The sequence below is a fragment of the Lissotriton helveticus genome, chromosome 11 (assembly GCF_964261635.1).
Source record: "Lissotriton helveticus chromosome 11, aLisHel1.1, whole genome shotgun sequence".
Taxonomy (NCBI): domain Eukaryota; kingdom Metazoa; phylum Chordata; class Amphibia; order Caudata; family Salamandridae; genus Lissotriton; species Lissotriton helveticus.
Window position 1 is genome coordinate 894,024,335 of NC_136072.1, and position 26,332 is coordinate 894,050,666.

General features: G+C 44.8%; 1 protein-coding gene across 2 annotated transcripts in view; it reads left to right on the forward strand.

The window, feature by feature from the left end:
• The window catches only part of MED13L (mediator complex subunit 13L), a 916,648-nt gene that overhangs the window by 846,359 nt on the left and 43,957 nt on the right, over window positions 1-26,332 (forward strand). Inside the window, exons 23-27 of one of the 2 annotated variants that reach the window (XM_078667133.1) lie at window positions 94-282; window positions 4,141-4,364; window positions 5,154-5,305; window positions 17,804-17,962; window positions 25,929-26,084. In XM_078667133.1, the coding sequence (XP_078523259.1) occupies window positions 94-282; window positions 4,141-4,364; window positions 5,154-5,305; window positions 17,804-17,962; window positions 25,929-26,084 (880 nt within the window). The remainder of the gene's footprint in view (window positions 1-93; window positions 283-4,140; window positions 4,365-5,153; window positions 5,306-17,803; window positions 17,963-25,928; window positions 26,085-26,332) is intronic. The other variant, XM_078667134.1, reaches the window with a different exon arrangement.

Below are 26,332 nucleotides of genomic sequence, written 5' to 3' on the forward strand. Positions count from 1 at the left end.
TGTATACAGCCGAAGACCTGTTTCATTCACAGCTGTGTTTAGCTTGGTTTAGAGTAGCTTTAAATCTTATTCATACTGTTTTGTGACCTGCAGATTGTGCCTTGCGAGTATATGCTCCAAACAGTGAAAGATGAGCAGGTCTTCTACATCCAACAATTGAAGTCCCTGGCCTTCTCTGTGTACTGCCAGTGCCGTCGGCCACTGCCCACCCAAATCCACATTAAATCAATGACTGGTTTTGGACCGGCCTCCAGCATTGAAGTAACCCTCAAGAACCAAGAGGTTTGTAATAAGGGGTTAAGGAGCTTCTTGTGTAAAAGAATAAAAATACTGTTTAATTTTTTATGTGGAAGGAAAGGTTATCAAATATAAAGTAGGATGTTTTCTATTGGGAAAGACTGGTTCAAGATTTGAAAGGTGTTGACTGATGTGCATGCGTTATGTTGTAAACTTCTTACAGTGCATAAAATTTACCTGATGGCATCTTTACCACACGTCCAAAGCAGAGTTCGGCTTTGTAATAACTCATCTCTGTAGTTGGGACTTTGGAATAAAGAGCAGACTCAACACAAGTTTCTTGGATATTTTAGGCTAGTATTCACCACCTAAACGTGTTTCAAATTCAAAACTATCCCTTATTTGAAACCTCCCAAAACATATCTTCACCCATATGGCCATCTTGGGAGCGCTAGTCTGAGCAAACTGCATGTTGGCTGCCTTGCTGAATTATTCAAAATTGTTGTGGCATCCATAATAAGACTTATAAGATTGTAGCTTGGGACCATATGTTAACTGCTGTGGAGATTCCCTTTTCTCTGCCATCACCTTTTATTTAAGCTATGACCAGCCGCATGCTTACACTTCATTGCTGTGGTTGTTTATTCCTAGCTGTTTAAGGTGCCCTTACCCCCTCATTGCAAAATACAGAGCACCATTTTAAGTGCAGAAAGGGCAATAAATCTCACTTTTACTGAAATAATCTTAGTCATAGTGTAATCTAGTTTTTAGGTCTGGCTTTACAACTCGCTGTTGCCACACTTTATATGATCAACAGATAAAGGGCTTTAAGAAATACTATTGAAAAGGGGGCTTTGGGGTAGACGTTGTGTGATTCTGCTAAAATAATGTATTGGATTACAGCAGAACTCGGTTCATAATGGTGACAAGCCACTGATTAAGGTTATAGTCCTGATCTGTTTATTATGTAAAGTTCTGACAAAGGCGGTAGGCCGGACTTATTTCTTTTGAAAAGCATATGGTAGTCAATAGGCCTTTAAGGGTGGATTGTCATTACACTGTGCACTAGATACTGGCTGACATGATTGATAATTAATAATTTGTTATGCTTCTCTGCCATACAGTTCTCATCTCATTCACAGTTGAGCACTAGACAGCTAAATGTGTTTCAATCCTCAATAGCTGGAAAAAACCGTCTGCACAGCGATATTTTTCTGTCAGACTTCTAACCTCAGATTCCTTAAAATATAGCACTCCCCAGACGATCTAGTCATTATTGAGCAGTACCTCTGCGTGACGGTAGATGGCACTGGGCAGTTCTGCATCTGCGTCATCCATGTCAGCAGTTCAGCACATACCCTCCTTAGTAGAGAGTTACAGATATTTGGGCTATGAATGTGATATTTCGACCTCAGTCCTGGATTTTGGTGAAACTGACTCGAAGGCTGCTGGGTCTGATGACTTTATCCATCCTGCTGGTGAAGTACACTCAATACCGTATGCGGGCTGTCCCAGTGGGCACAGCACCAGGGGAATCTCTCCGACCTGATCCAGGTTTTAAATACTGCAAAAGATCTGCACTGGTGGTTGACAAACCACGTTGGATCAGAGGCAGTCCCCTCTCCATTCTCCACGCTGGAGGTCACAGTGGTGACTAATGCATCACTTCTGGGTTGGGACAGCCACCTGTGGGAAATGAAAATCAGAGGACTGTGGTCTCGCCTTCATATCCATCTTCTGGAGCTGATGGATATCCCCTTGATACTAAAGGCCTTCAGCCATCCATCAGGAAAAGTCTAGTTCAGGTACGCAGAGACAACACCATGTGGTATTGCAACAGGTAGGCTAGAATGGGGGTGTGGACACTGTGCCAGGAGGCACTGTGCCTCTGGTCTGGAGCACCAGTATATTTTCCTGGTTGTGTAGCACCTGGCTGATCTCAGAACACGAGAGCAGACTAATTCAGCTGTGGATGCCCTGCGGATCACGAATGGTGTAGACATATGGATGGTGGCACAAGGTTTTTTCAGAGAATGGAGAGATCCATGACACGAATATCCGCATTTCTGCGCATTGAAGTTTCCAAAGCGGCTCTCGCTTGGATAGCACTCCGATTAGACTGAAGCTTGGGACTACTCTACGCCTTCTGCCCCGGGTTTTGAAGAATATCAAGATCGACGTACCCAAGTCATCCTGGTGGCTCCGGATTGGACTAGGAGGTTTTGGTATCCCGAACTCCTGAGCACGAGCGTCAGTCCTCCGATCAGACATCCCTTTCTGAAGGACCTTCTGTCACAGCAACAGGGCAGGGTTATTCACCTAAACCTGCACACGCTCCACCTTAATGTTTTCGAACTTCTGCCCGAGATATGTGATATCAGCCTGGCAGCCAGGCAAAAACTGTAGTTGGGACAAATTTGTCCTCTATCCCAAATTCCATAGGGTTGATCTACCTTTTGCCTCCTTTTCTGAGGTGATTTTATCTGTGCTGTCATTAGCCTTGCAAGGCTTTTTCCTTAGGCACCTTTAAAGGGCATCTTTCTAGCATTTCGGATGGGTTTTTTTTGCGTCCTTATTAGCCCTCATTTCTAAAGTCACCTCTTGTGACGTGTTTGCTTAAGGGCCTGCAATATTTGTTCTTTCCTGCCCCTTTTGTCATGCCACAGTGGGACCTCAGTTTGATTCTGATGTTCATTAGGTATTCTCTCATTTAAGCCTCTGCATAGCTGTCTTCTACTGCTACTGACTCTTAAGACTGTATTCTTGGTGGCCATTACATCGGCCAGAAGGTCAATTGGATTCAGGCTTTTTCAGTCACACCTCCATAAGCCAGCTTCTACCCAGCCAGACTGGTTCTATGAACTTGTGCCTCCTTTCTACCGAAAGTGGGGATTCAATTCCACATGAGCAAAGCATCACGCTGCCAACATTTTTCACCCGACCATATCCTTTAAAGGAAGAGCAGACACCCCATTGTGTGGACCCAAAAAGAGCCCTCTCTTTTTACATCAATCACACAACAAAGAACACTGGGTAGACAATCAGCTTTTCATTGGGCTCCCTGGAGCAAACAAATGACGAGGCAGTGCAGAAACGGACAATATATCGATGGATTGTAAGCTGTATCAAAGTGTTAAACACTAGCCTATGGGCACATTGCACCAGGACCAGGCATGGCTTGTTTTGTATAGAATTGTCTTTCATGGCAATATGAACATTGGTGTTACCCTTCACCACCAAAACCATGATTGTTTAGTTGTCTTAACTTGTTTATATGATGTTTACTATCCAGAATGCTGCAAGGGTTTTACTTTATAACCCTCAAGTTCATAGTTTGTTCTGTGTGTTATGGTTTTCAAAAATTCCATTTAGCAATTATTTGAGAATTTCGGTCTTAATGACTGTTATTTGATCATCCTGATATGATTTATGCCCATTGGTTATTTTGCATTGTTTTACATTTTGTTCCCCATCATCAGTCTTCAACAAAATTGCAATGCAGTCTTTGTTGTGTACTTGACTCGTGCGGTCAACCACCTTGCTTTTTCTTACTATCTTTTAGCAACCTTAATTGTATTATGATCCATTTAATGTTTTTCATTTTTACATCCTTTAGTATTCTACATTTTGTTTTAACTTGTGAGCCTTATAGAGGTATAGCTTAGGTTTACAAATGCCAAACTCATTCACTTGTTTTGGATAATATCAGTGGGTTGGTGTGCTCAGCCAGTCACACACAGCATGTTTGTGAACTATTTTCCAATTCATTAGTGTAGGGACTGAAGGAGAAGTATGCAGGTAGAGGTGATATTTGCACCAAATGGGTAGACTTTCACATTGCGTGTCACAATGTGAAACCAAAAGTAGTGCCCTTATTAATTATACCTACATTTTTATTTGCAGCGTCCCAACCCAATCCAGCTGTATTCCCCACCCTTCATACTGGCACCAATCAAAGACAAACAGACAGAGATGGGGGAGGCTTCTGGAGAAGCCAGCCAGAGGTACAACGTCCTTTTCGTGAGCTATTGCTTGTCTCATGACCAACGCTGGCTGCTGGCATCCTGCACTGACCTCCATGGAGAACTTCTGGAAACCTGCATTGTGAACATTGATGTGCCCAACAGGTAGTCTGAAAACATCTGTTCATCTATGAAAGCAGCTGCATGCAAATTATTTGATCAGTTTTCATCCTGGGGATGAGCCCTTCATAAAGACTAGTGTGAGCCCAGAGCAAATGCATGAGTACATCACCAATCCACTCCCTGCCCCCTTTTGCACCTTTCTTCATCATAGCCACAAACACGCATCACAATCTTGCTTGCATCGCAGCCAGAGTGAGAGAATGCATTAGACTGTTGATCCATTAAACAAAATGTTAAACTAATTTTCATTTTTTTAAATTTGTAGACTACATGTTAAAATATTAGTGAAGCGTCACCCATATGTAAGGGAGGAACTGCTGGCGTAGGGGAAGCAATGAAGGCCTTGGAGCACTCTGTATATTTTACAGCCATCAGAGTATTAGTTAGAAAGTAAGGTAACACTGGTGAAAAGGTGGCATTTATTGTTTCACTAAGGATCAGCATTTCGGCTCTGGTGAAAGCTCTTACTTTTGAGGACGCGTAACACAATAAAATTAGGGATGTAACTCTCGGTGTTATTTATAGAGGGCACTGCATCTCTTCTCAAGCTAGGTTTTATTCTTTCAGATCTGTGAAGGGCAGAGCCAATGGCATAGGTTAAATGAGGCAGTATTGTCATTTTTTTTACTCTCAGTGCCTTTTGAAACTATGCATGACTGGTCCCTTTCACTTGCATCGAAGTCCCGCCGAAGGACGTCATTCTTGCACATAAAATAGATTCAGTGTGCTAGGTTTCATTGTAGTTTACATACATAATGGTTTTCCTCTGAGTCTCTCCAGGTCACGGAGGAGTAAAGTCTCTGCTCGAAAAAATGGTCTACAGAAGCTGTGGGAATGGTGCATTGGGATAGTACAGATGACATCACTGCCATGGAGAATCGTAATAGGCCGCCTCGGGCGAGTGGGACATGGGGAATTGAAAGGTAACCTTAACAAGAATCAGTTGGATTAAATGTCACATAACTATGTGAGTGTTACGGACTACCATATCTGACTCTAACAGATTTTCTTTTCTTTTGTTTGGTTGGTGTATGTGTATATATGTTCCTAGCATCTGTGACTGTAGATATATATATATATGAGTCTTCATACTCCGGCAATGTGGTGTTGTGACTTGCAAGACGACATTGAAGAAAAACAAGGGTTGTTACTCCTCCCCTAGTCCACAATGCACATGGGCACAGACTCCATGTTAGATTGTGTTTTTTTGTATCATGTACCCAGAGAAGGCTCCAGATTCTGTTCACACGTTTTTCAAACCCGGTTGAAAAAAAGCACCCCAAGTTGTAAGTACCACATCTGCCTTCCAGAGATCATGATTTGGGCCACTATCCCATTAGGGCATCCCCCAACAGTTAAACTGTGGCCTACCATGAGGTCATTCAGAGAGACTGCTAGGTACCACAAAGTGGACATACATGTGGTACAAGAGGAAGAGGACTTCCTTGTGGAGACAGTTTCCAAGTCTAAGCGCTTAGTCCAATTTCTACTCCTGCTTAAAGGCATGCTTAAATCTGCCCCAGATAATTTCAAGGAGCTCATAAAGGCTAGGGTGGTGACACCTAAGGTAGAGATAAAATGCAAGGCTTCATAAAGTGCCCCATCTATATCAGGAGCCTGGTTCCCCTGCCCCTGATTTTCCTGGCGGAATAATGCTTGCAAGTAAGCCTCTGTCTGAGATCGAGAGCAAAAGAATCTATGCTGTGGGCAAAAGAATTGCAATTTGGGCAGGAACAAACACTGCTGTGTTTGACTCCTCTCCAGGTACGAACGGTTTCAGTCCAAGGATATGCAGGAACTGTTCAAACATTTTCCAGACAATTGTAGAAAGAGAGGACAGGCAATGGTGTCCGAATGCAAGACCATCTTGAATGTCAACATTTCATGCATGCTTGACACAGCCTCGAAGGCATCAACACTAACGTTTTCCTCAGGAGACACTTCTATAGCTTCGCATTCCTGGGTTCAACTGGAGGTCCAACAGTTTAGTAACATCCCATTTGACGGAGAGCATCTTTTAGCTCCAAGGTTGATGAGAAGCTGGAAAATGTTAAAGATGCAAGCATTGCAAAGTCTATGGGTGCCATGCAAACTCCAGATGCAAGAGGCACTTTCATAAACAGCTGCCCAGGGGAGGAGCCCAAACTGTCCCCAAATTAACCACAGTCTTATCAAAGGCAGTAACACACTTCCCAGTAACCGGTGGGGAGGAGATACATCAGGGGTGCATGCAGGGGAAACAACTAGGTGAAGGGCAGAGGTGTCTCCTATGAAGACATTTCCACCTCTAAGCAGTGATATACCTTCCCTCCCACCATTCACATGACACCTGTGTGGGGGAGAGATACAAACATGATTTCCCTCTCACTAGGAGAAAATCCGATCAGACCAGTAGGTTCTAAGAGTGGTTCACCACAGCTACTGCCTTAAACTTCTCACAATGACCACCCTGCCAGCATTGCACCCCACACACATCCTCAGCCGAAACCATCTGATGATCTGATGGGGAAACGGGCCACCTCGATAGAAATCTGCACGGATTCACACTGTGAGAGCCTGGCATCCTTCTTCGTGGAGAAGGTGCAGGCAATCTATCGAGGTTTTACATCTTCCGTCCCCGAGGAAGCTCCGAGTACTGCGAAGACTTTGGTTGGGGAGACCTTGTCCTCCTTGCCGGCTATGTCTGTTGAGGTATTTGACACTCTAAGCCTCAAAATTAAATCGGGCTCTCCCTTAGATCCACTGAAGCCGGAGTTCTTTACTCTTCTCCCGCCGCTGTGTCGTGAGCCCATCCTGGATCTTATCAATCTTTCCCTTACTGAGGGCGTAGTTCCTCCATCCTGGAAGCAAGCTGTGGTCAGCCCTATTTTGAAGAAACCTAATCTTGACCCCTTGCTCCCGGAAAATTACCGGCCCATCTCCCTCCTGCCTTGGACCGCAAAGGTCACTGAGGCACACGTGAACACCATTCTGTCTACCCATCTCTCTCGTAATAACATTCTCGACGAGAGTCAAAATGGGTTCCGCACTCAACACAGCACTGAAACGGCCCTGCTCTTCATGACCGAGCACTTGCGGTCAGTGCTGGATGCAGGGCAGACAGCGGCGCTCCTGCTGTTAGACCTGAGCGCCGCATTTGACACGGTGTCTCATGACATCTTATTGCGGCGTCTGGAGGAAGTGGGTATCGGCGGGAAAGCTCTTGAGTGGTTCCGCTCCTTCCTCTCGGACCGGTGTTTTAAAGTGGCCATTCCACCTGGCCAGTCCTCGTTCCATTCTCTCGGTCTGGGAGTTCCCCAGGGCTCCGCTTTAAGTCCTACACTGTTCAATCTGTATGTGAAACCGCTGGCTGCTGTCGTCAGGGAATGTGGCCTTACCATGACATCGTACGCCGACGACACGCAGCTGGCGGTAACACTCAGCGGGGACCCTGAGGTGAATGCGCCCAGATTTCGAGCTGGACTTATAGCGGTGGCTAAGTGGATGCGTTGCAACTGCTTACAGCTTAACGCTAAAAAAACCGAGGTCCTGATTCTAGGGAGGCAGACGGAACTTTGGGGAGACCAGTGGTGGCCTCCCGAACTGGGGGTCTCTCCCACTCCAGCGGCCGAAGTAAAAAATCTGGGGGTCTGGCTGGATTCCCATCTTTCTTTTGCCAGCCATACGAAGAAGGTAGCAGCTACCTGTTTTGGTATCCTGCGAGGACTGAGACCTGTCCTTAAGTTCTTCGACCCCCCCACGCGGCAACTGGTGGTTCAGGCCTCCATCTTGTCGCGATTGGACTACGGGAGCGCTTTGTTACTTGGAGTGAACCAGGCTGAGGCTTCTAGGCTTCAGATTGTGCAGAATGCCGCTGCACGTGCCATCGTGGGCCTCTCGAGACGGTGCTCTGTTTCCACTGTTCTGACCTCCCTTCATTGGCTTCCGGTCAGACAGAGAATCAAATTTAAGGCTCTCTGTCTGACATTTAAGATTCTGAAGCTTTCCTCCCCTCCTGCCCTTGCGGGCCTCATTGCTCCGTATTTGCCCACACGGTCCCTCAGGTCTGAATCTCACCACCTGGCGATTAAGCCTAGGTTCAGACTGAGTAGGATGGGAGGGCGCTCCTTTCGCGTTCTGGCAGCTGACCTATGGAATTCTCTCCCCGTACACATCCGTGCCCTGGATAGTCTCACTCTTTTCAGGCGCGCTATTAAAACCCACCTGTTCGCTTCTGGCAATTGATCTCCTTTTTTCCCGGCGCTGATCTGTTGTGTTGTGGTATTTGGACAGGCGCCAGGACGCCCCTTCGCTGGGGCAGCTGTGCGCCGAATAAAAGTTATTAACATTACATAACATAACATCTCCAGCTCCTCAAGTCCTTAATCCCAAAGATCCCATTAGACACTGGTTGATTTGATTTATCCATTTGTAGAGCGCGCGAATGCCTGAGGGCGTCTTGGCGCTGTGATTTACCTCTGACTCTTGAAGATGTTAATTAGGGATATGCTGAGAAAAGCCACGTTTTAACTTCCTTTCTGAATGATTTCAATGATGGACTGTTTTTTATATCTAGCGGTAGTTGGTTCCAGGTTCTTGCCGTGTGTACCAGGAAACTTCTTCCACCCCAGTTCGCTCTCTTGAACCTTGGTACCATAATTGTTTTCTTTTGGCTGGATCTAAGAGGTCTATTTGGCTCATATAGTTTTAAATGGGTTTTTAAAAATTGTGATCCAGTTCCATTGATTGCTTTATATGCTAGGCATAATGTTTTGAATTGTATCCTCTTTTCGATTGGTAACCAATGTAGATTTCTGAGTTTATGGCTGATTCTTTCCAATTTTGGTATCCCTAGTATCAGCCTGGCTGCTGCATTCTGCAGACGTTGGAGTTTGATTAGGATTTTCTTCCTGGCTCCAGCATATAGGCCGTTCCCGTAGTCCAGTCTGGACAAAGCTAATGCTGTCACCACTGTCTTACGTGAGTCATGTCGTAGGTAGGGTAGAATTTTTTTAATCATTTTTAGAATGTACCACAATGATGATGCCAGTTTATTCGCTTGGGCATCAAAGGAGAGATTTGTATCTAAAGTGATTCCTAGATTTTTCACCTTTTCTGTTGGTTCGGGACATCCTCCTAGTTCTTTAGGCCACCATGAGTGGGTCCATATTTTTGTGTCCCCTCCCAGTATCATGACCTCACTTTTGTCCCCGTTTAGTTTTAGACAATTTGTTCTCATCCATTGGCTGATTTGTACCATGCAGATTTTAAATTTTTCTGCTGTGTTCTCTACGTCTTTATTTATTGAGACCACAATTTGGGTATCGTCAGCGTAGGATATTGGGGTGAAGCCACAGTTCCTTATTAGTTGTGCAAGGGGGGTTACGTACAAATTAAAAAGAGTGGGGCTCATCGAGGAGCCCTGCGGGACTCCACATGGTAGTCAAAAAAGTAACTTTATTTTTTCGTAGTTTTGTGCATTTTTGCCCTGGAATTAATCACAGAAGAAACTGTCAGGGTGCCTGTGTGCACCTATATAGGTATTGGGACTTCTCTTCCAATGAAGAGCCGAATGACTCTACCTACCGGCGCATAGAGGTATTGCTCAAGATTTTCCAGATCCAGTCTGATGCCTGGGCATATTTCTAAGGCGAGGAATATGTGATTAAATATCCTCTTCCACAAAAAGTGTTACCGAAGTCATGTAGTTTGTTTTATTACTTTAACACAACACAGTATCCACGGCGCACCATGATTATTCACTTTGAGCACTCCATATACATTCTCACCCAAACAATTGAAAGTTGATGGGAATTGTGGACTAACGGCAGAGTTTCTGCACATCTCTTGACTTCAAATACTTCTTCAAAGGAAAATAACTTGAAAATGTCTGAGGCCAACGGTAGATGGCAGGAGTATGCATAGCTTGTGATTCTACAGCATCACGTGTTAAAACCTGGAACGTCTAGGGTAAGTAAAATTTTACACATATTTCACCTCCTTGCACTTATTTAGATTACGTTTAGGGCTGGGTTGTTTGAGTGAAAAAAAATTGTTAACGTTAGTTGAGTTAATTAATTTATTGTATGTATGACCTCCTTAGCTAGGGACTTCAGTCCCAGCAGAATTAGTTTTTGCTGTCAGCTTTAACACACTGGTACCGAGTCCTGTTAGCATTTGGTAAATGTTCGACAACTATGGGTATAATTTTTTTTAGATATAGTGATGTTTTTCCCATATCTGACATGGGAAGTAGCCATCTGAATGTAAACTCCCTCTTCAATTAAATTACCACTTCTTGTGGTAGTGTTAAATGAAGAATTCCACCCTTTTCAGTGTTGATATGAAACCCCACTATCTTTTCAAAATGCTTCAGCTCTCTCAGTAGCCAGAGATATATTGAGTCAAGTGAGCATCAGGAGAATGTCATCAAAGAGGCATAACTGGTGATGCTCTCCCCTCAAACTCGAGCCCATGTCAAGCCAAATCTTCCCTTACCATCACTGCAAATGACACTATAGATAGTGCAAAGGACAAAAGGACAGCCCTGTCTTGTCCGCCTGTGTATGATCACAATGGCAAACCATTGTACTTTTAAATTGCCTTTTCTCTTAGTTGATTTTGTATTCTGTTTAAGGTCAGAGAAGAAATAAACAAGTGTTGCTCACTGTTCCTTTTTCAAAGACTCTAGATACAATAATAACTATGTTACTGTTGCATCTGCCTGAACTAGTTCTTCTGTATTTTTAGTTAGGGTTTAAAGGACTTTTATTAACTGAGAAACAAGATCTGTAAGTAGCCAATTCAATTGCATTTCTCAAAATGAGTGAACCTGTGAGAAAAGATTAACAAAATATCACAACTTGTTTTTGTAAAGTACACGATCATCCAGAAGAGTCTCTTGGCTCTGCAGTGAGAGATTGATCACTCAATTCATTGGTACTGATTTTGTCCTCCTCAGAAAGATTTGAGCGTGCTAACTGGGTTTTGAACCTGTGACCATGAGGTCAAACACAGGTCCCAGAAGTGGATGCATTTGTCCCGGTGGCTCAGTGGACTAACGTGGGCCCAAATTTCCATCTGATGTTAAAGTGGCAGAAGCAAAAAACGTTCTAGTAGGAGGCAAGCATCAACCACCAGCAACCTCAGAGCCTTAGTTAAATCGTGCCACATGTATTCTACAATTAGGTACTCGATTTATAACCTGAACCTTTTCTGTTATAAGGTATCTAACTTTGACTCTGCAATTCATGCAGTAGGGTTGGCTATATCTTTTAATTGCAAAACTCGTAATCCGTGATTAGAAAAGGATGAAGTTTGTGCTTTGCATGCTGGATGTAGACAGCTGTGCCATGTGGAATCTCCTTGATCTCGCAATTTTCTGTTTGCTTAGTGAACGGATTGAGCATCAGGGAAATCACTCAGTGTATCAGTGGTTGTCATTCAGGCAAAACGCTGCTTTGCATTATGGGGTATCTGTGGGAATAGTAGAAGACGAAATGACAAACCAATACTTACTAGTATTAAAATCTGTAGTCCAGTCCATGCTTAAAACTTAGTCTTAAGGTTTTTCACAAAAGTGGAGATAAAATACGTGGTATTTCCCATGCCCTTATTTAAATAAAGGAACATGTACTGCCAGACTCTGTGCTAGTGCGTACTGCAAGGAAGAGTGCCAGTAGGCTGGTGACTGGTGTGGAACTGTTACCTGATAGAGAGCAAACCTATTGCTGCAACAGGCAGAAGAGTTGCAATTGGGGCTTCTATGAATTGACTTGTCAGGTTTTAGGCAATAAATTAGATTCCTTTGTGACAAAGCGGATGAGTTACTTCAGATCCGGCATCTTCCCAGATGACGAAGTCGGCAGAGGTTAAACCCCTCCTCAAGAAGCCAACAGCCGACCCAACAGACCTGAAAAACAACCGGCCCATCTCTCTCCTCCCCTTCGCAGCCAAAGTCACAGAGAGAATCGTAAACGCCCAGCTGACTACCTTCATCGAAGAGAACTCCATCCTTGACACCTCACAATCTGGATTCTGCAACAACCACAGCACGAGACCGCCCTCCTCGCCTCCACGGACGACATCCGCATACTACTCGACCAGGGATACACCGCAGCCCTCATCGTCCTAGACCTCTCCGCAGCCTTCGCACCGTCTCTAATCGCACGCTTGCAGCCAGACTTTACGACGCATGGATACAAGGAGCTGCCCTCGACTGGATCCAATCCTTCCTCTCCAGCAGAACCCAGAGGATCAGACTCTCTCCCTTCCTCTCCGAACCCACTGACATCAAATGCGGAGTACCCCAAGGATCATCGCTCAGCCCGACGCTTTTCAACATCTACATGGCCCCCCTCATCGCCATCATCAGACAGCATGGGCTCAGCATAGTATCCTACACCGACGACACCCAGCTCATCCTCTCGCTCATGAAGAACCCCGAAGACACCAGACTCTGCTTCCACGAAGGAATGAAGGAAGTCACAGCTTGGATGAAAGATAGTTGTTTGAAGCTCAACTCGGAGAAAACCGAGGTCCTCCTCCTCGACCCCTGCACCTCCGCCTGGGCCAACACCTGGTGGCCCTCCGCCCTTGAGAAGCCACACACCCCTACAGACCACGCACGAAACCTCTGCATCATCCTGTACTCCTCCTTCTCCAAGAACCACCAGATGAACGCCGTCGCTTCCACCCGTTTCAACTGCCTGAGCATCCTCCGCAATGCCTTCAAATGAATCCACTCTCCCCCCCCCGCCCCCCCCTCCGATTGCAGATGGACCGCCACCCACGCGCTCATACGGACTACGGCGACGCCCTATATGCCGGAATCAACAGAACTCTTCTACACAAACTCCAAACCATCCAGAACGCCGCAGCCAAACTCGTCCTCCGAGCACCACACCATGAGCACATGACCCAACACCTGCAAGACCTCCACTGGATCCCCGTCGAGAAGATGGTCACTTTCAAACTCCTCATCCACATCTACAAATCCCTCAACAACATCGGACCCAAATACCTCAACAAGAGTCTCCTTCCACGTACCCAAGAGGAACCTCTGCTCTGCCGACCTCGCCCTGGCAGAAGTCCCTCACATCCACAGGAACAGAGCTGGCAGGAGAGTTTTCTCCTACATCGCAGCCAAGACCTGGAACAAGCTCCCCGTGAACATCAGACGCTCCCCAACCCTGCACACTTTCAGGGAGGACCGCAAGACCTGGCTCTAAGTCTAATCCGGAACTGCCTCTCTCCCCCCCCCCCCCCCCTTCCCCCACAAAGCACCTTGAGACCCTCATAGCACGCTTTGTAAACCCCCTGATTGATTGATTGATTACTTCAGTTCTTGACTGATGTTTTGAGAAAGAGGGCAACATAAATGTCTTTATGGGAGATACATTTACAATCCCTGAATTATTTGTGCTTTAGATGCAACAGTTATGTTATGTTACAAGTTTTGTAAAGTGCACAGCTGCCCCAGCAAAGGGGCGTCCCAGCGCCAACTGCAGCAGAAGTTGAGAGGATACTGAAAGAGAACAGTAGTGCCTATAGCATAGGGAAAAGATTCGTTTTAATGGCTTTGCGAAATGCAATGTGGTTGTTAATGCTACGGATATTAACCGTAAGAGAGTTCCAGAGATTTGTAGCCAGGACGCAGAAGAACGTCGTCCTGCTCTCTCTTTCTTCACCTGAGGAACAACCGCCAGATGCTGGCCCATGGATCAAAGTTGGCGAGTGGATACGTAGAGTGAGAGCTGGTTTGCCAGGATATCTAGGGGAGAGAGATTATTGATTTTATGGGCAATGCAGAGAGACTGAAACTCAATTCGTTTCGCCACCGGCAGCCAATGTAGTCTGCGAATGGCGTTGGTCGTGGGGCATTTTATTTGGAGGCCAAGTAGGGTTCTAGCAGCCACATTTTGAGCCGTATGTAAACATAGGATTTCAACCTTTTTAGCCCCCAGGTAAAGTGAACTGGCGTAGTCCAGCCTTGATAGAATGGAGGCCTGGATGAGGACTTGGCGAACTGTGGGATCAAAGAAACCCAGCAGTGGATTGAGCCCGCGCAGGAGTCCCAGCTATTTATTTAGTCTGGACCTGGAAGTTAAGGGCCGAATCAACCCTACTCCCAGGTCTTTGACCACCTGTTGAGGGGTGGGTGTGCAGCCCAAAGTCAAAGGCCACCAGCTCTCACTCCACAGCTCAGTATCTTTCCCCACATGGCATATTGTCAAATAAACAATTATTCTGTAACACAGACATACATGTTGCATGTTTCAGGCTTGAAACTGGAGACTCTGGTGCACTTCCCAAACATGCCATTCGATGGGGAACGTCTGATTGGGCCACAAGTACATGTTTGAGGAAATGTAAATGGATATTGAAGCAGCGCATCTTTGGGAGTTTTTCATGACCAGACACTTAATGCAGACATCAGCAAGGGAGGTGCCCAATACCTGACACCGTATAACTCTTCTTGTATCATTATAAATAACAAGCTACTCAGCCATAAAAACAGCAGTTGCATCACCCCGGTCTCCTCAATATGAAAGTGACACTTTTCAAGGGAATTTGATGAGGACACAGAGGACCTTTAAGACCGCAAATCCCTGTGCAATCCTCCAGCCAACCTGACCATCTTAGACCTAAGGGGAATGATTATGGGATTTTTCTCAACCCTGTATGGAAATCATTGTAGATAACTAGATCATTTTAATTAATCTAAAAGTATATTGCATATAATCTGAACAAATTCCATTGCATCATACACCATGCAAACACAGGATCAACAAGCATCTTTTGTAGCAGCTACTAGAGGAAGTTGAAACATAATATTGAATGGTACTATTGCAGTGGTACCACTTATGGTGAAAAGATAATTAGTATACTTGGTATTCTTCCTAATGCCCACAAAAGATTAGTCATTCAGATAATTCTGGATTTAAATCTCTTATACAAGTATCTAATGACTGTTCCTTTCTAAATGAGACCTTCAAGAAGTGATTTCATTACTGCAGGACCAGAGACTTCATGACTACACCCCATTTGAATGATGTACATTTTAACATCCCAAATTGCATTGAGCTCATTGACAATACCTTACATTTATAGTAGTTCCAGATATTGCTATTTCTAAGTAGTGGCTTTGGGATACAATCATCGCAAAGATTATTTTAAAAATGTCAACATTTGTGTCTGTGTATCTTCATCATCACATTGTTCATATTTATCTGTACCTAGATGACATGTTTGTAAATGGTGTATATATCAAGTATTCCCATTGGACATAGAAGAAACAGTGATGTTGCTTCACAGACTAGGTTTCTCATTCATGTGGAGGAATACTTACTCCCTTCTGTTGTCCAGGTTAGCACAACATTTGGCTCAAAGCATTCTATTCTCCTCCTAACAGAAGACCTACCAGGAAAGGACAAAACATTTGTAGATCTCTTAGTAAATTAATGAAAAATCTAGGAAGAATCACTGCAGGGTTTTTCCTCCGGTGGCACGGTTCACCCCATTAAGTGATCTGCCAGGAGGTGGTGGCCACCATAAACTAAAACATGAAATGCCCAAATTATGCCTTAGGCCTCTAAACCATGAGTCTGAATGGAATGCAGTGAATAGTCAATGCTTTCCTCGTATACCACTTCATCTGTATGAGGTAAGGAAATTTGATTTTTCAATATGAGCACAACAAACCTGCTAACTGGTCTCTTAGACATATCGGTTCAAACATATTGCAGCCCCACACTGATTTCAGAATATGTACCCATCTCAAGTTCTGGTGTTAACTCTCAAACACTCAGTTTGGGGATTCGGCTGCTGAAATCATAGTATTCTTGGGCTTAATTACCACAAGAATCCATGGAAATTATGAATTTTAGGTGCCCTAACACATTGTCTTGTTGTGCTACAAAGTGTAAACAATTTTCCTTCTATTGCACCTCAACAATAAAGGTTGCTTCTTCAAAATTGTCTGCATAGAATAGAATGAAGTATTTTTACCTTATAAGATTCAGCATTAACTTTCCTTTTGCAGCAATTACTGCTTATTTTCAAAGCGGGTAACATATGACATTGTTCAAGATTTCAGTTATCAATGCTTTTTTAGAAGGACTAACGAGCAATCCAGTGAAAAAGTTTGCACATGCCTTAATTAGATTTAAAAGATATGAGTATATCTTAGATAGGTTTTTCTTTTTTAATGTTTGCATTCCAGTACCCTTCATGCACTTACCTGGAAAGCGGTGGTCTTAGTAATCATTATTTAGGTTAGTGATTTTTAGTCTTTATCAGGTCTACGGGGGATAGGGTGGTGTTGCAAAAACTTCCCCGGCTTTTCTTTTTTTAGCTGAAGATAACGTCCCCATTTCATATTAATATTGTCATTTATTTCCCAACATTTTCCCAGTGCACAAGGACAAGCAGAAAGTCCCTATATTAATAATGTTAAACAAACACTATTGTATTACTTTGACAGAACTAAATTAATGTATTCAATACAAGTTGCTTATTGCTCCTTCACAACATCAAAAGTATCTCACTATTTTAAAATTGGCTTCCCCAGACGAATTCTTAGTTATCATGTATATTTAAGCTACATCTCATGCACATTCCATGTGGAAGAAAAATGCTACTATTTAGGTGACATTGCTTTCACAGACATTTGTAAAGCTTCATTATAGACAGCTGCACACTACAAAAACTAACATAACACTCTAGACATGCATACATTGTATCCATTGGTACTTACATACAGTCCCATTGTTGATCGCAACACAATGGTAAAATATTTTCCATTAAAGAAAGAAAAGCATGCTAATTGCTTACATCTTTGGTTATTAGAGTTGCTGGTGAAGTGATATTTACATTTTAATGGCATAGTTGAAAACCCTTTTCAGTGTGTCCCTCCAAATTCTGTAATTCTACAGTATAGAAGAGATGTACACAGAGAATAGAGAAAGGAAGATTATAGAATTCTTTCAGAGATCTATTAATCATTAATTCCATGCTCAGTAATATTGTTGTACAATTTAAAATTATAAGAAGTTGATTGACATGTACTATTTACACTCTCATTGGAAAATTAGGTTTTCTTTTGGTAGTAGTTAAATGATAACAATGTATTTAAGCGTAAATAGTTGAAATAGTTGCTCCTGGGTGCAGTAATACCAGATCGCTCGTCAGGGTGCAGGTCGATTACAACCTGTACCTGAATGCAAGGAGAGGAGTTGAAGTCTCTAGATTCTGGTATCTGGGATGATGCCTTCTAGGGGAAAAGATGTAGCCTCTCAGAAAGAAAACAATTATTTTATCCTCTCTTGGTAAAGAAAGGGGCATTTATTTTTCTGGGTCGAGGGATATATGAAACTATCTATTGAGCTGCTGCTTCTGTGTATTTCTAAAAATTGACGAAACAATATAATTGTTTTTTTCAGACTGGAGTATCCTCCTTGGAGAGTGCTCGCTGCACACCATCAGTAGACAGCTGAAGGAGGCATGCCGCATGTGTGGGATCTCCTCATCTGACTCACCCACGATACTCAGTGCCTGCCTAGTTGCAATGGAGCCCCAAGGATCCTTCGTAGTGATGCCAGGTACATTAAAAAGAAGAATGTCTGTCTAAAAGGAGTAGCTCGAGGCATGACTAATAAGGTGCATTAAGCCAACGATAGAAAGTTTCTATGAACTGCAAAACGTTGCATGTAATATTGTCCTTTGATATATTACTGGCCGAATCGAAAAATGACCTAGCTTCCAGCTATTATAGTGATGAACTCTCTCACACGCATGCACTTTACTGCTTAGTATGCCATTGTCCAGACATGCAGTATATTTGAATCCATTACTTCTGCCCCCCCCCTAACCCCCTTGAGATATCATAACTTTAAGCCATTCTGACATGCTTGGGATTCACCACTCAGCTGTGTAAGAACTTTTCAAACTGAATTCTAGGAACAGCTCTGCAATTGCACTAACTCCTGCACTCGAACACACCCTTTAATTTCATATTGGTTCCTCCTGGTTCTAGAATCACTTTCCTCTTGCCTGGAGGGAAGATGAGTAGTTTGCGGGATCACTCTGTAATGTTCCAATTGAGAGAACATTATCTCCCCAATACACATATGCTTACATTAGATTCCCAAAACAGCGAACATTCGGAAGTCCATGCCGAGTTTGCTTGAGGAGAGTGCTCCCTTCCCAGAACTTAAGTTCCACTCCTCTAAATCAAAGCTTCAGAGCTTCTGCTAAATGTGCTTATATTTTCATTCTTATTTATCCTTTTTAAACATTTCAATATGTGACTTAATTTTTTTTAATAGAAAATTTGCATAAACATATACATTGACATTACACTTGTATATCCATACATAGTCAGTAGAGCCTAAACCAATTTTACAGATCTATAATTCATGCCAATATGCTGTTTCTTTGTGAGTAGATTTTGAGTACGCTTTGCAGTTACTGGTTCCCATTTTTTTAAAAAGCATTTTGTGCCAACGTCCCCTCCTGTAAGACAAACTGCTCTTTCCAGCTTGTAGTGGTGCCACAGCCAACCTTATTAATTATTAGTGTTCAGATGGATAGTATTAATCCATTTCTGGGCAATACAAAGCTGATAGCCTCAAAAAGGAAAAGTGCTGTATGTAGGATTTTATGTGATGTGATCTATTCCTAATAAAATATTCCGGGTTGACATAGCCAGATGTTCTTGTATTAAATAAGAAATCGCTTTGGTCACCTCTGTCCAAAAATAAGTTAATTTATTGCACCTAACAAACATATGGATATCATCTGCACATTCATTTTGGTATTGACGGTATTATGAGAAGGCCCTGATACCCCATTTATGCAACTTCATATAATATAGTCTGTTTACAATTTTAAATTGTTGTAAACTTAAATTAATTGCTATAAATGCTTTGTCACCAATATCTATAGCACTTGGACATTCTGTATACCAGGAGTCTCCAACCTTTTAAACAATGAGAGCTGCTTCTGTTCAATGAACAATGTCTAGAGCTACTAACACATGACCACGTCTGTTAACAATACACTAGCGACCACCAAAAACATTCAGGTGGGGTTACCAGCAGAAATGTCAGGAATAGTATTTATATGAAATGACTTCTCTTGACTAATGGAATAACAGCCGAAACAACACATGCTCTCTGGCACAAATGACATACCTTAGCAATAAGTCTCCTCACCTGAGATTTAATTATTCAGCTAGAAGCTTTAAATTCGTTTTGGCGATACAGCCATTTGGTCTTCGTATCAATTTCCAAGGATAAACTTTTCTATCTGATAGAGATGTATAGCCACAGATTCCTTACCTTAAAATATTCCCCTGTGTCAGACTTGATCTGGAAGATAGAGCAGTACCCCTACGCCCTGGTAGGTGGCGTTCGGCTCTGTTGGAAGTGATGTGCGCGGTACCTATATAGATGCCACCCCAGGGTGCTGATGTCCATTCTTTACTTTCTGCGCTAGATAGCACTGATCCAGTATGAGCTACCCCTCAATCACTTTTTGACTGTGAGGTATGTCAACAAAGAAACCGGCTGATTTAAACTCATGTGGGGCCCGTCACAGGAAAATGTTGGTGACAGACCCCCACATAGTGTGTTTGTGGTGCTTGGAGCGGGGCCACAGCTCCCAAGACCTGCAAGGAGTGCCATGCTTTGCATCCAAAGGTGTGATTGGACCGCTCCTGGCCGCCTGGCGTCGGTCGACTCCGTGCCGCTTGAAGTCCCGATCGTGTGGAAGGTCCTGGGACCGCCCATTGTCACACTTCAAAACATCTGGTAAGTCTGTTAAATCCCACTAAGATAAACAATTCAAGAAGCTGTAGAGGTCTTCGACTTTGCGGAGTCCATCAAAGTGTTCCTATGAAACGCTGAAGCGTTGGCACACCAGGCCTTGCGAGTTGCCAGAACCTGAACTCTAGTCCCCTCTGCGCTTCACTGATTTTCCCGGAGCGACCCCTGTTCAGCTGATGGAGTTTTATGAGACAATGTGCCTCCAGTTTTGATTGGCTGACCCCTCTGTAGTGCCTTTTGGCTTGTGAGGTGCCCCTACTGGATCTACACTGGCTGTTTTACACTTGACTCCAACATGGAGCTAGATGGGCGTCATCAGATGCCAACTAGGCCCATGCTTCCCAGAAGAGAGGCAGTGCCTCACTTTTTTGATATTTAAAACAAGGGGTGGTGAGGGACAGAGTCTCTGAATTAAGCAGAATACTCTCACCCAGTCAAGAGATCAGGGCTAGATCCAACACCGTTTTTTAGCTCATTGCACCATCCCAGTTTCAGAACTTGGCTGTATGCAAATTAGTCATTTCTTTGATAGGCCTTAACTGGGATGTTGGGAGTCTATGGACCTTTATGATTAGCATCCCTCAGATGAGGAACAGGACAACTGGTGGAAGCAGTGGGTTAGACACTTCACCTGACACTGGTCTGGTCTGTGTTATGTTATATTGATTTATATAGTGCACTAATCACCTGAGAGGGTATCTACGCACTTGGGCAGGTGTGTAGGTCCCCAAGGTGCTTGTACGAAGAGCCAGGACTTCTGCCTGAGCTCAAAAAGTGAGAGGAGGCTCTGATGTGTGGAGGGAGGTCGCTCCATGTCTTGGGTCCGATGTAGGAGAATGAGCAACCTCCAGTTTTGCTTTTGTGGATGCGGGGAATGTGAGAGTGAGGCAAAGTGTAGGTGTCTGATGGGTTGGTGAAAGTGTATGCGGCTATTCAGGTCTTCTGGTCCTGTGTTGTGTAGAGCTTTGTATGTGTGCATGACGTTTTAATTGGCTGTGCTTTTGATTGGGGAGCCAGTGAAGCTTCTTGAGGTGAGGTGTGATGTGGGTGCAGCATGGGAGGTAGAGTATCATGTATGAGTCAGAGAGTGGTGTTCTGAATGGTCGAGAGTCTGTGTAGGAGTAGTGTGTAGGTTCCAGGGCAAAAAGTGTTGCCATAGTCCAGACTGCTGGTGATGAGTGCTTGCATGACAGTCCGTCGTGTGTTGTGAGACAACCATTTGAAGATCTTTTGTAGCGTGCATTGGATGTGGAAGCAGGAGGTGCGCATTGCGTTGACTTGAACCATCATGTTGAGCTTGTCATCTAGGATAATCCCTAGATTTCTTGCACGGTATGTGGATGTTGGTTAGATCTCAACCAGCCACGAGGTGGAGCCCCATGGGGACGTATTATCAGAGTTGAGCCACAGGCAGTTGGTTCGCATCCAGACTGCAGCCATGGTCATGCAGTTGGTGAAGCTGGTACGGTTGATGGTTGTCTTGCCCATCAGGGAGAGGATGAGTTGGGTGTCATTGGCATTGGAGATGATGGTGATGTCTTGTGATTGGATGATGTTGACGAGCGGAGTCATGTATATGTTGAAACGTGTGGGGCTGAGGGACGATCTCAGCCAGAATCTTCATGTCAGTCTCTTGGTCTCTGATGTGGAGGATGGCACCCTGACCCATTTGATTTTTCCCATGAGAAGGGAACAGATCCATTTGAGAGCAGGTCCTTGTATGCCAATCTCGTGGAAGCTTCTGATGAGTGTGTTATGGAAGACGTGTCGAAGGCTGCTGAGCGGTTAAGCAGGATGAGGGCCGTGGTTTCTCCTTTGTCCAGGATGATTCGAATACCATTAGTGGTCGCAATGACTACTGTTTTGTGCTGTGGTTCTTTCTGAATCCTGATTGAGTGTTGACTAGAAGATGGTGAAGTTCGAGGTGGGCTGCGAGTTGCTTGTTGATAGCCTTCTCAATTCCTTTGGCTGTATAGGGAAGCAGGTAGATGGGTTGGATGTTGCTTAGTTGACTCGGGTCGGCTGTAGGCTTCTTGAGGATTGCATTGATTTCTGCAAGTTTTCATTTTTCTGGAAAAGTGGCAGTTGTGATGGAGGTGTTGATGCGGGTCAGTGTGGTACTGATTGGTGATGTTCTCAGGTTGTAGATTTAGTGGGGGCATGGGTCTGTTGAGGTCCCGGAGTGGATGGTCTGCATCATTGCCGCTGTTGCTATGGAGGTGGGAGTCTCTTTCGCAGTGGTGGTGCGAAAGGCAGCTTATTTCTTGGACCTTCAGTTGCTCACGGCGGCAGTCAAGATGAACATCTCAACGGAGGTGCTTCAGCTGGGAGTCACCCCTCATGAACCCCAACTGCCTTTCAATGAAGCCCTTACAGACATCATACTCTGGCCTGCTCCAAGCCTTGCGCAGGGGCTTTTGTGCATAGGGCGAATGCCCGCCGCCATCGCCCTGCTCACCACCGTTTCCTTACCCAGCACCCCACTCCAGAAAGCTTGGCGGTCCATGCCTCCACAATCAGCCCCAGCACGTTTGCAACCACTCCATCAGATAAGAAATCCAAGAGGCTGGGTTACTTTGTTTAGCAAATGTTCTCTTCCATCAGCCTAACACTGCTGTTGGCGAACACCGCATGCCTTTTGGGTCGCTACTGCCATATGATATGGGATTCGGATGTGCAATTGCTGCCTATGGTCTCGGGGGAAGTCCGAGCCATATATATTCAGGCTATTGCCGATGGGAGAGATGAAGTTATGCTCACCACACCTGGCTGAGATTGACTGGGTTTTCAGGGCATGTTCATGCTTCGCTTATGTACATGCACTTTGGCACTCACCTTTTTGGAGAGAAGGCGCACTGAGCGCTGAAGGGCTTTAAGAACAGCAGAGCTACAGCCCCAGGTCCTTGGGCTTGTCTATACCACCTTGTCACCATCAGCCTGCCTTCTGAGGCCTTGGAAGGAGCGTCCAACCGTATCCATACACTCCCAACCAACACGGCCAACAGGCTTTCCCCCCTTTTCGTGGCCAAAGACATGAAACTCACAAACCACGTGTGACAGGTCCCCAGCGGTCAGGCCAGTCCACCATCCCCTCCCCCTCTCCTCCTGCATTCGCTCCTTCCAAGCCTTGTTTGCCCTCCAACAATCATAGGCGCCCAGTGGGAGGCCGGTTACGCTATCACCTGACCCACTGGCGGTCAGTGACATCAGACCGCTGGGCACTATATTCAATGTGACTATTCCCTCCCCTGCTACACATTCCACCTATTTTCGATCATCTGACGGGGGGCCATCTCTCCTTATTCGGTTAGGAAGTGGAGGTTCTCTTGTCCAAGGGAGCCATAGAGAGGGTGCCTGCACAAAAGTAGGTCATGGTTGTTATTTTCGCTACTTTCTGGTTCTAAAGAAAGAAACAGCACTTCGTCGTATCCTAAACCTGTGCCTTTTCAACCTCTTCTGAAAAATGAGAAGTTCAAAATGCTCAGGCTTTCCCAAGTCCTGTCTGCCCTGAACCCGGGAGACTGGATGGTAGTGTCCACAGCCATTACCTGCAGTTCACGGTTGGCAAGAGCACTTTCAGTTTGCCTTGCTCCATTTTGGCCTTACCACTGCCCCTAGCATTTTCACGAAAGTCATGGCGGTGGGTTTCTGCTCATCTGAGAATGTTGGGTGTTCCAGGCTATCCTTCCTTGATGATGGGCTGTTGAAGGCAGGCTCAACCCAGCAGTCATCACCAGCTCCAGACTACAGCGAACCTCCTGCACTCGCTGGAGTTCATTATCAATGTAAAGTCGCACCTGATTACCTCATAGACACTCCCTTTCATCAGAGCTGTTCCAGACACATTGCAATTTCGGGCCCATCCTCCTAAGCAGCATATTCAGACTATGATTCTGATTTTTCAACCTCTATCCTCGATTTCTGTGAGAATGAGTCTGAGGCTGTTGGCCCTCATTCATCCTGCTTGTTACTCATGTCCGTTGGCATATGCGGGCTCTGCAGTGGGACCTGGAGTTCCAGTGGGAGCAGCATCAGAGGAATCTCACCAACAAGGTCCAGATCTCAGTTGGAACTGCAAACGTTCTGCAGTGATGACTAACGAACTGCAGTTGGGTCACTGGCAGACCCCTCTTCCTTCCCCAACCAGAGCTAACTTACGTACCAGGTGCATTACTCCTGGACTGGGGTGGCCATCCTGGAGTGGTGGAGATCAGAGGCCTTGGGTCTCCGGTGAAGTCTGAGCTCCACATCAAACTGTTGAAGCTTTGGGCAATTCTCTTGGTGTTGTAAGCCTTACTTATTTCGACCAAGGCTGAAGGCTGGTGCAGGTTTTCATGCACACCACTGCTATGTGGTACTGCAACAAACGGTCCCTCTGTCAATAGGCCCTGCATCTCTGGACCACCAGGGCAGTTCCCTGGTGGTTCAACACGTGGCAGGCTCTCTGAATGCCAGAGCGGATGAACTCAGCCAAAGATGCCTAGCAGATCACTAATGGTGTCTCCATCCAAAGGTGGTGCAATGTCTCTTTCAGCCTTGATTAGATTTTTTCACCACCACCGAGAACGCACAATGCCAGCAGTTTTACGCACTGGAGTTTCCAAAGTGACTCTCATTCAGACTCTTTTAGTCTCAAGTGGAGCTCCAACCTCCTGTATGCCTTACTGTGAATACTACTCCTGCCCAGAGTTCTCAAGAAGATCCGGAACGACCAGGCCCAAGTCATTCTTGTGGCTCCGGTCTGGACATGGAAAGTTTGGTATCCCTAGCTCCTGTGCATGGCCATCTGTCCTCCAGTCTGGCTGCAAGATCTTTTGTTGCAGCAACAGGAGAGTGTTATGCACCCAAACCTCCGCACCCTCCACCTTCATGTGTGAAGATAGAGCTTTGACAGTTTTCAGCTTCCGACCTTCCTCCCAAAGTCGGTAATGCTCTTCTCGCTGGTAGGCGTTCCTTCACCAAGACTTTACACGACTGCTGTCAGGATAAGTTGTGTAATGGTGTGCTCTTCACAATATTGACCCCCTTTCTGCACCTTTATCCAAAGTTCTTTTGTTTTCTTTATCTTTGGCCCAGCTTTGGGCACAGTTAAAGGTTATCTCTGCCATTTCTGCAATTTTGTGTTTGCCGGACCAACCTTCTCTGTTAGTGGCTAAGTTCCTTAAAGGCCTGCAGCATACCTTCCCCCCCCCACGCCATTCGTCATGCCTCAGTGGACCCTCAATCTTGTCCTTACCTTTCTGATGTGTGCACCATTTGAGCCTCTGCACAATTGCCCTCGTAAGCTATTGACCACAATAGCACATTGCAGTTGAAACAGATACTGGTTGTCCACTACTCTAGCTCCAAGTACACAGCAATCACATTTTCATTAGAAGCATCTTGAGTATACATGTTATTCTTGTATCGTCATCAGAGCTAACTGCTGGTATACTACCTCTCTCTCTTGTTGTACTACAAAACCCAGATGGAGTTTTGACAAGTAACACGTTTACGTACAACTCATCTCACTATAAGCAGATCTGCAATAGTGTAACAAGCATGAAAAACCCTATATTTCAACACCATCTGGCATTTTAGTACAACACCCTTGGCCTTTTCACAACATTTTAGGCCTGCCTTGGAGTGTTAGCTGTGTTTTAAGAATTTAGATTTCCACTTTGTTTTACTGCTGATCTGGGATCGTATGCTGTGGTATCAGGAACCTCTAATGATATTTTTATTCTTTTATCTCTTGCAGATGCTGTAATGATGGGATCTGTGTTTGGCCGCAGTACCGCGTTGACTCAGCAGACGTCGCAGCTAAACACACCTCAAGATGCTTCCTGCACGCACATACTGGTGTTTCCAACCTCATCCACTGTCCAGGTGGCACCCGCAACCTACCCCAATGAGGGTGAGTTATGCTCAACACCAGTGCATTTTTAGTCCACAGTTAATTGCTAGCATAACTGTGTTTAGGGAACTGGAATTGTGACCTAGTCTTGGTGACTGCAGGGAGAGCAAAAGCCACATCTTCTAAAAAAAAAAAGGCCACCTAACAATTGAGTACTAGAGCACCAACCTGTAACTAGTAATCCAAGCAGATAGGGGCAACCGCCAAAGATAGCCTGTTAGAAGCTTGTGACTAGTCAGGCGTCATCT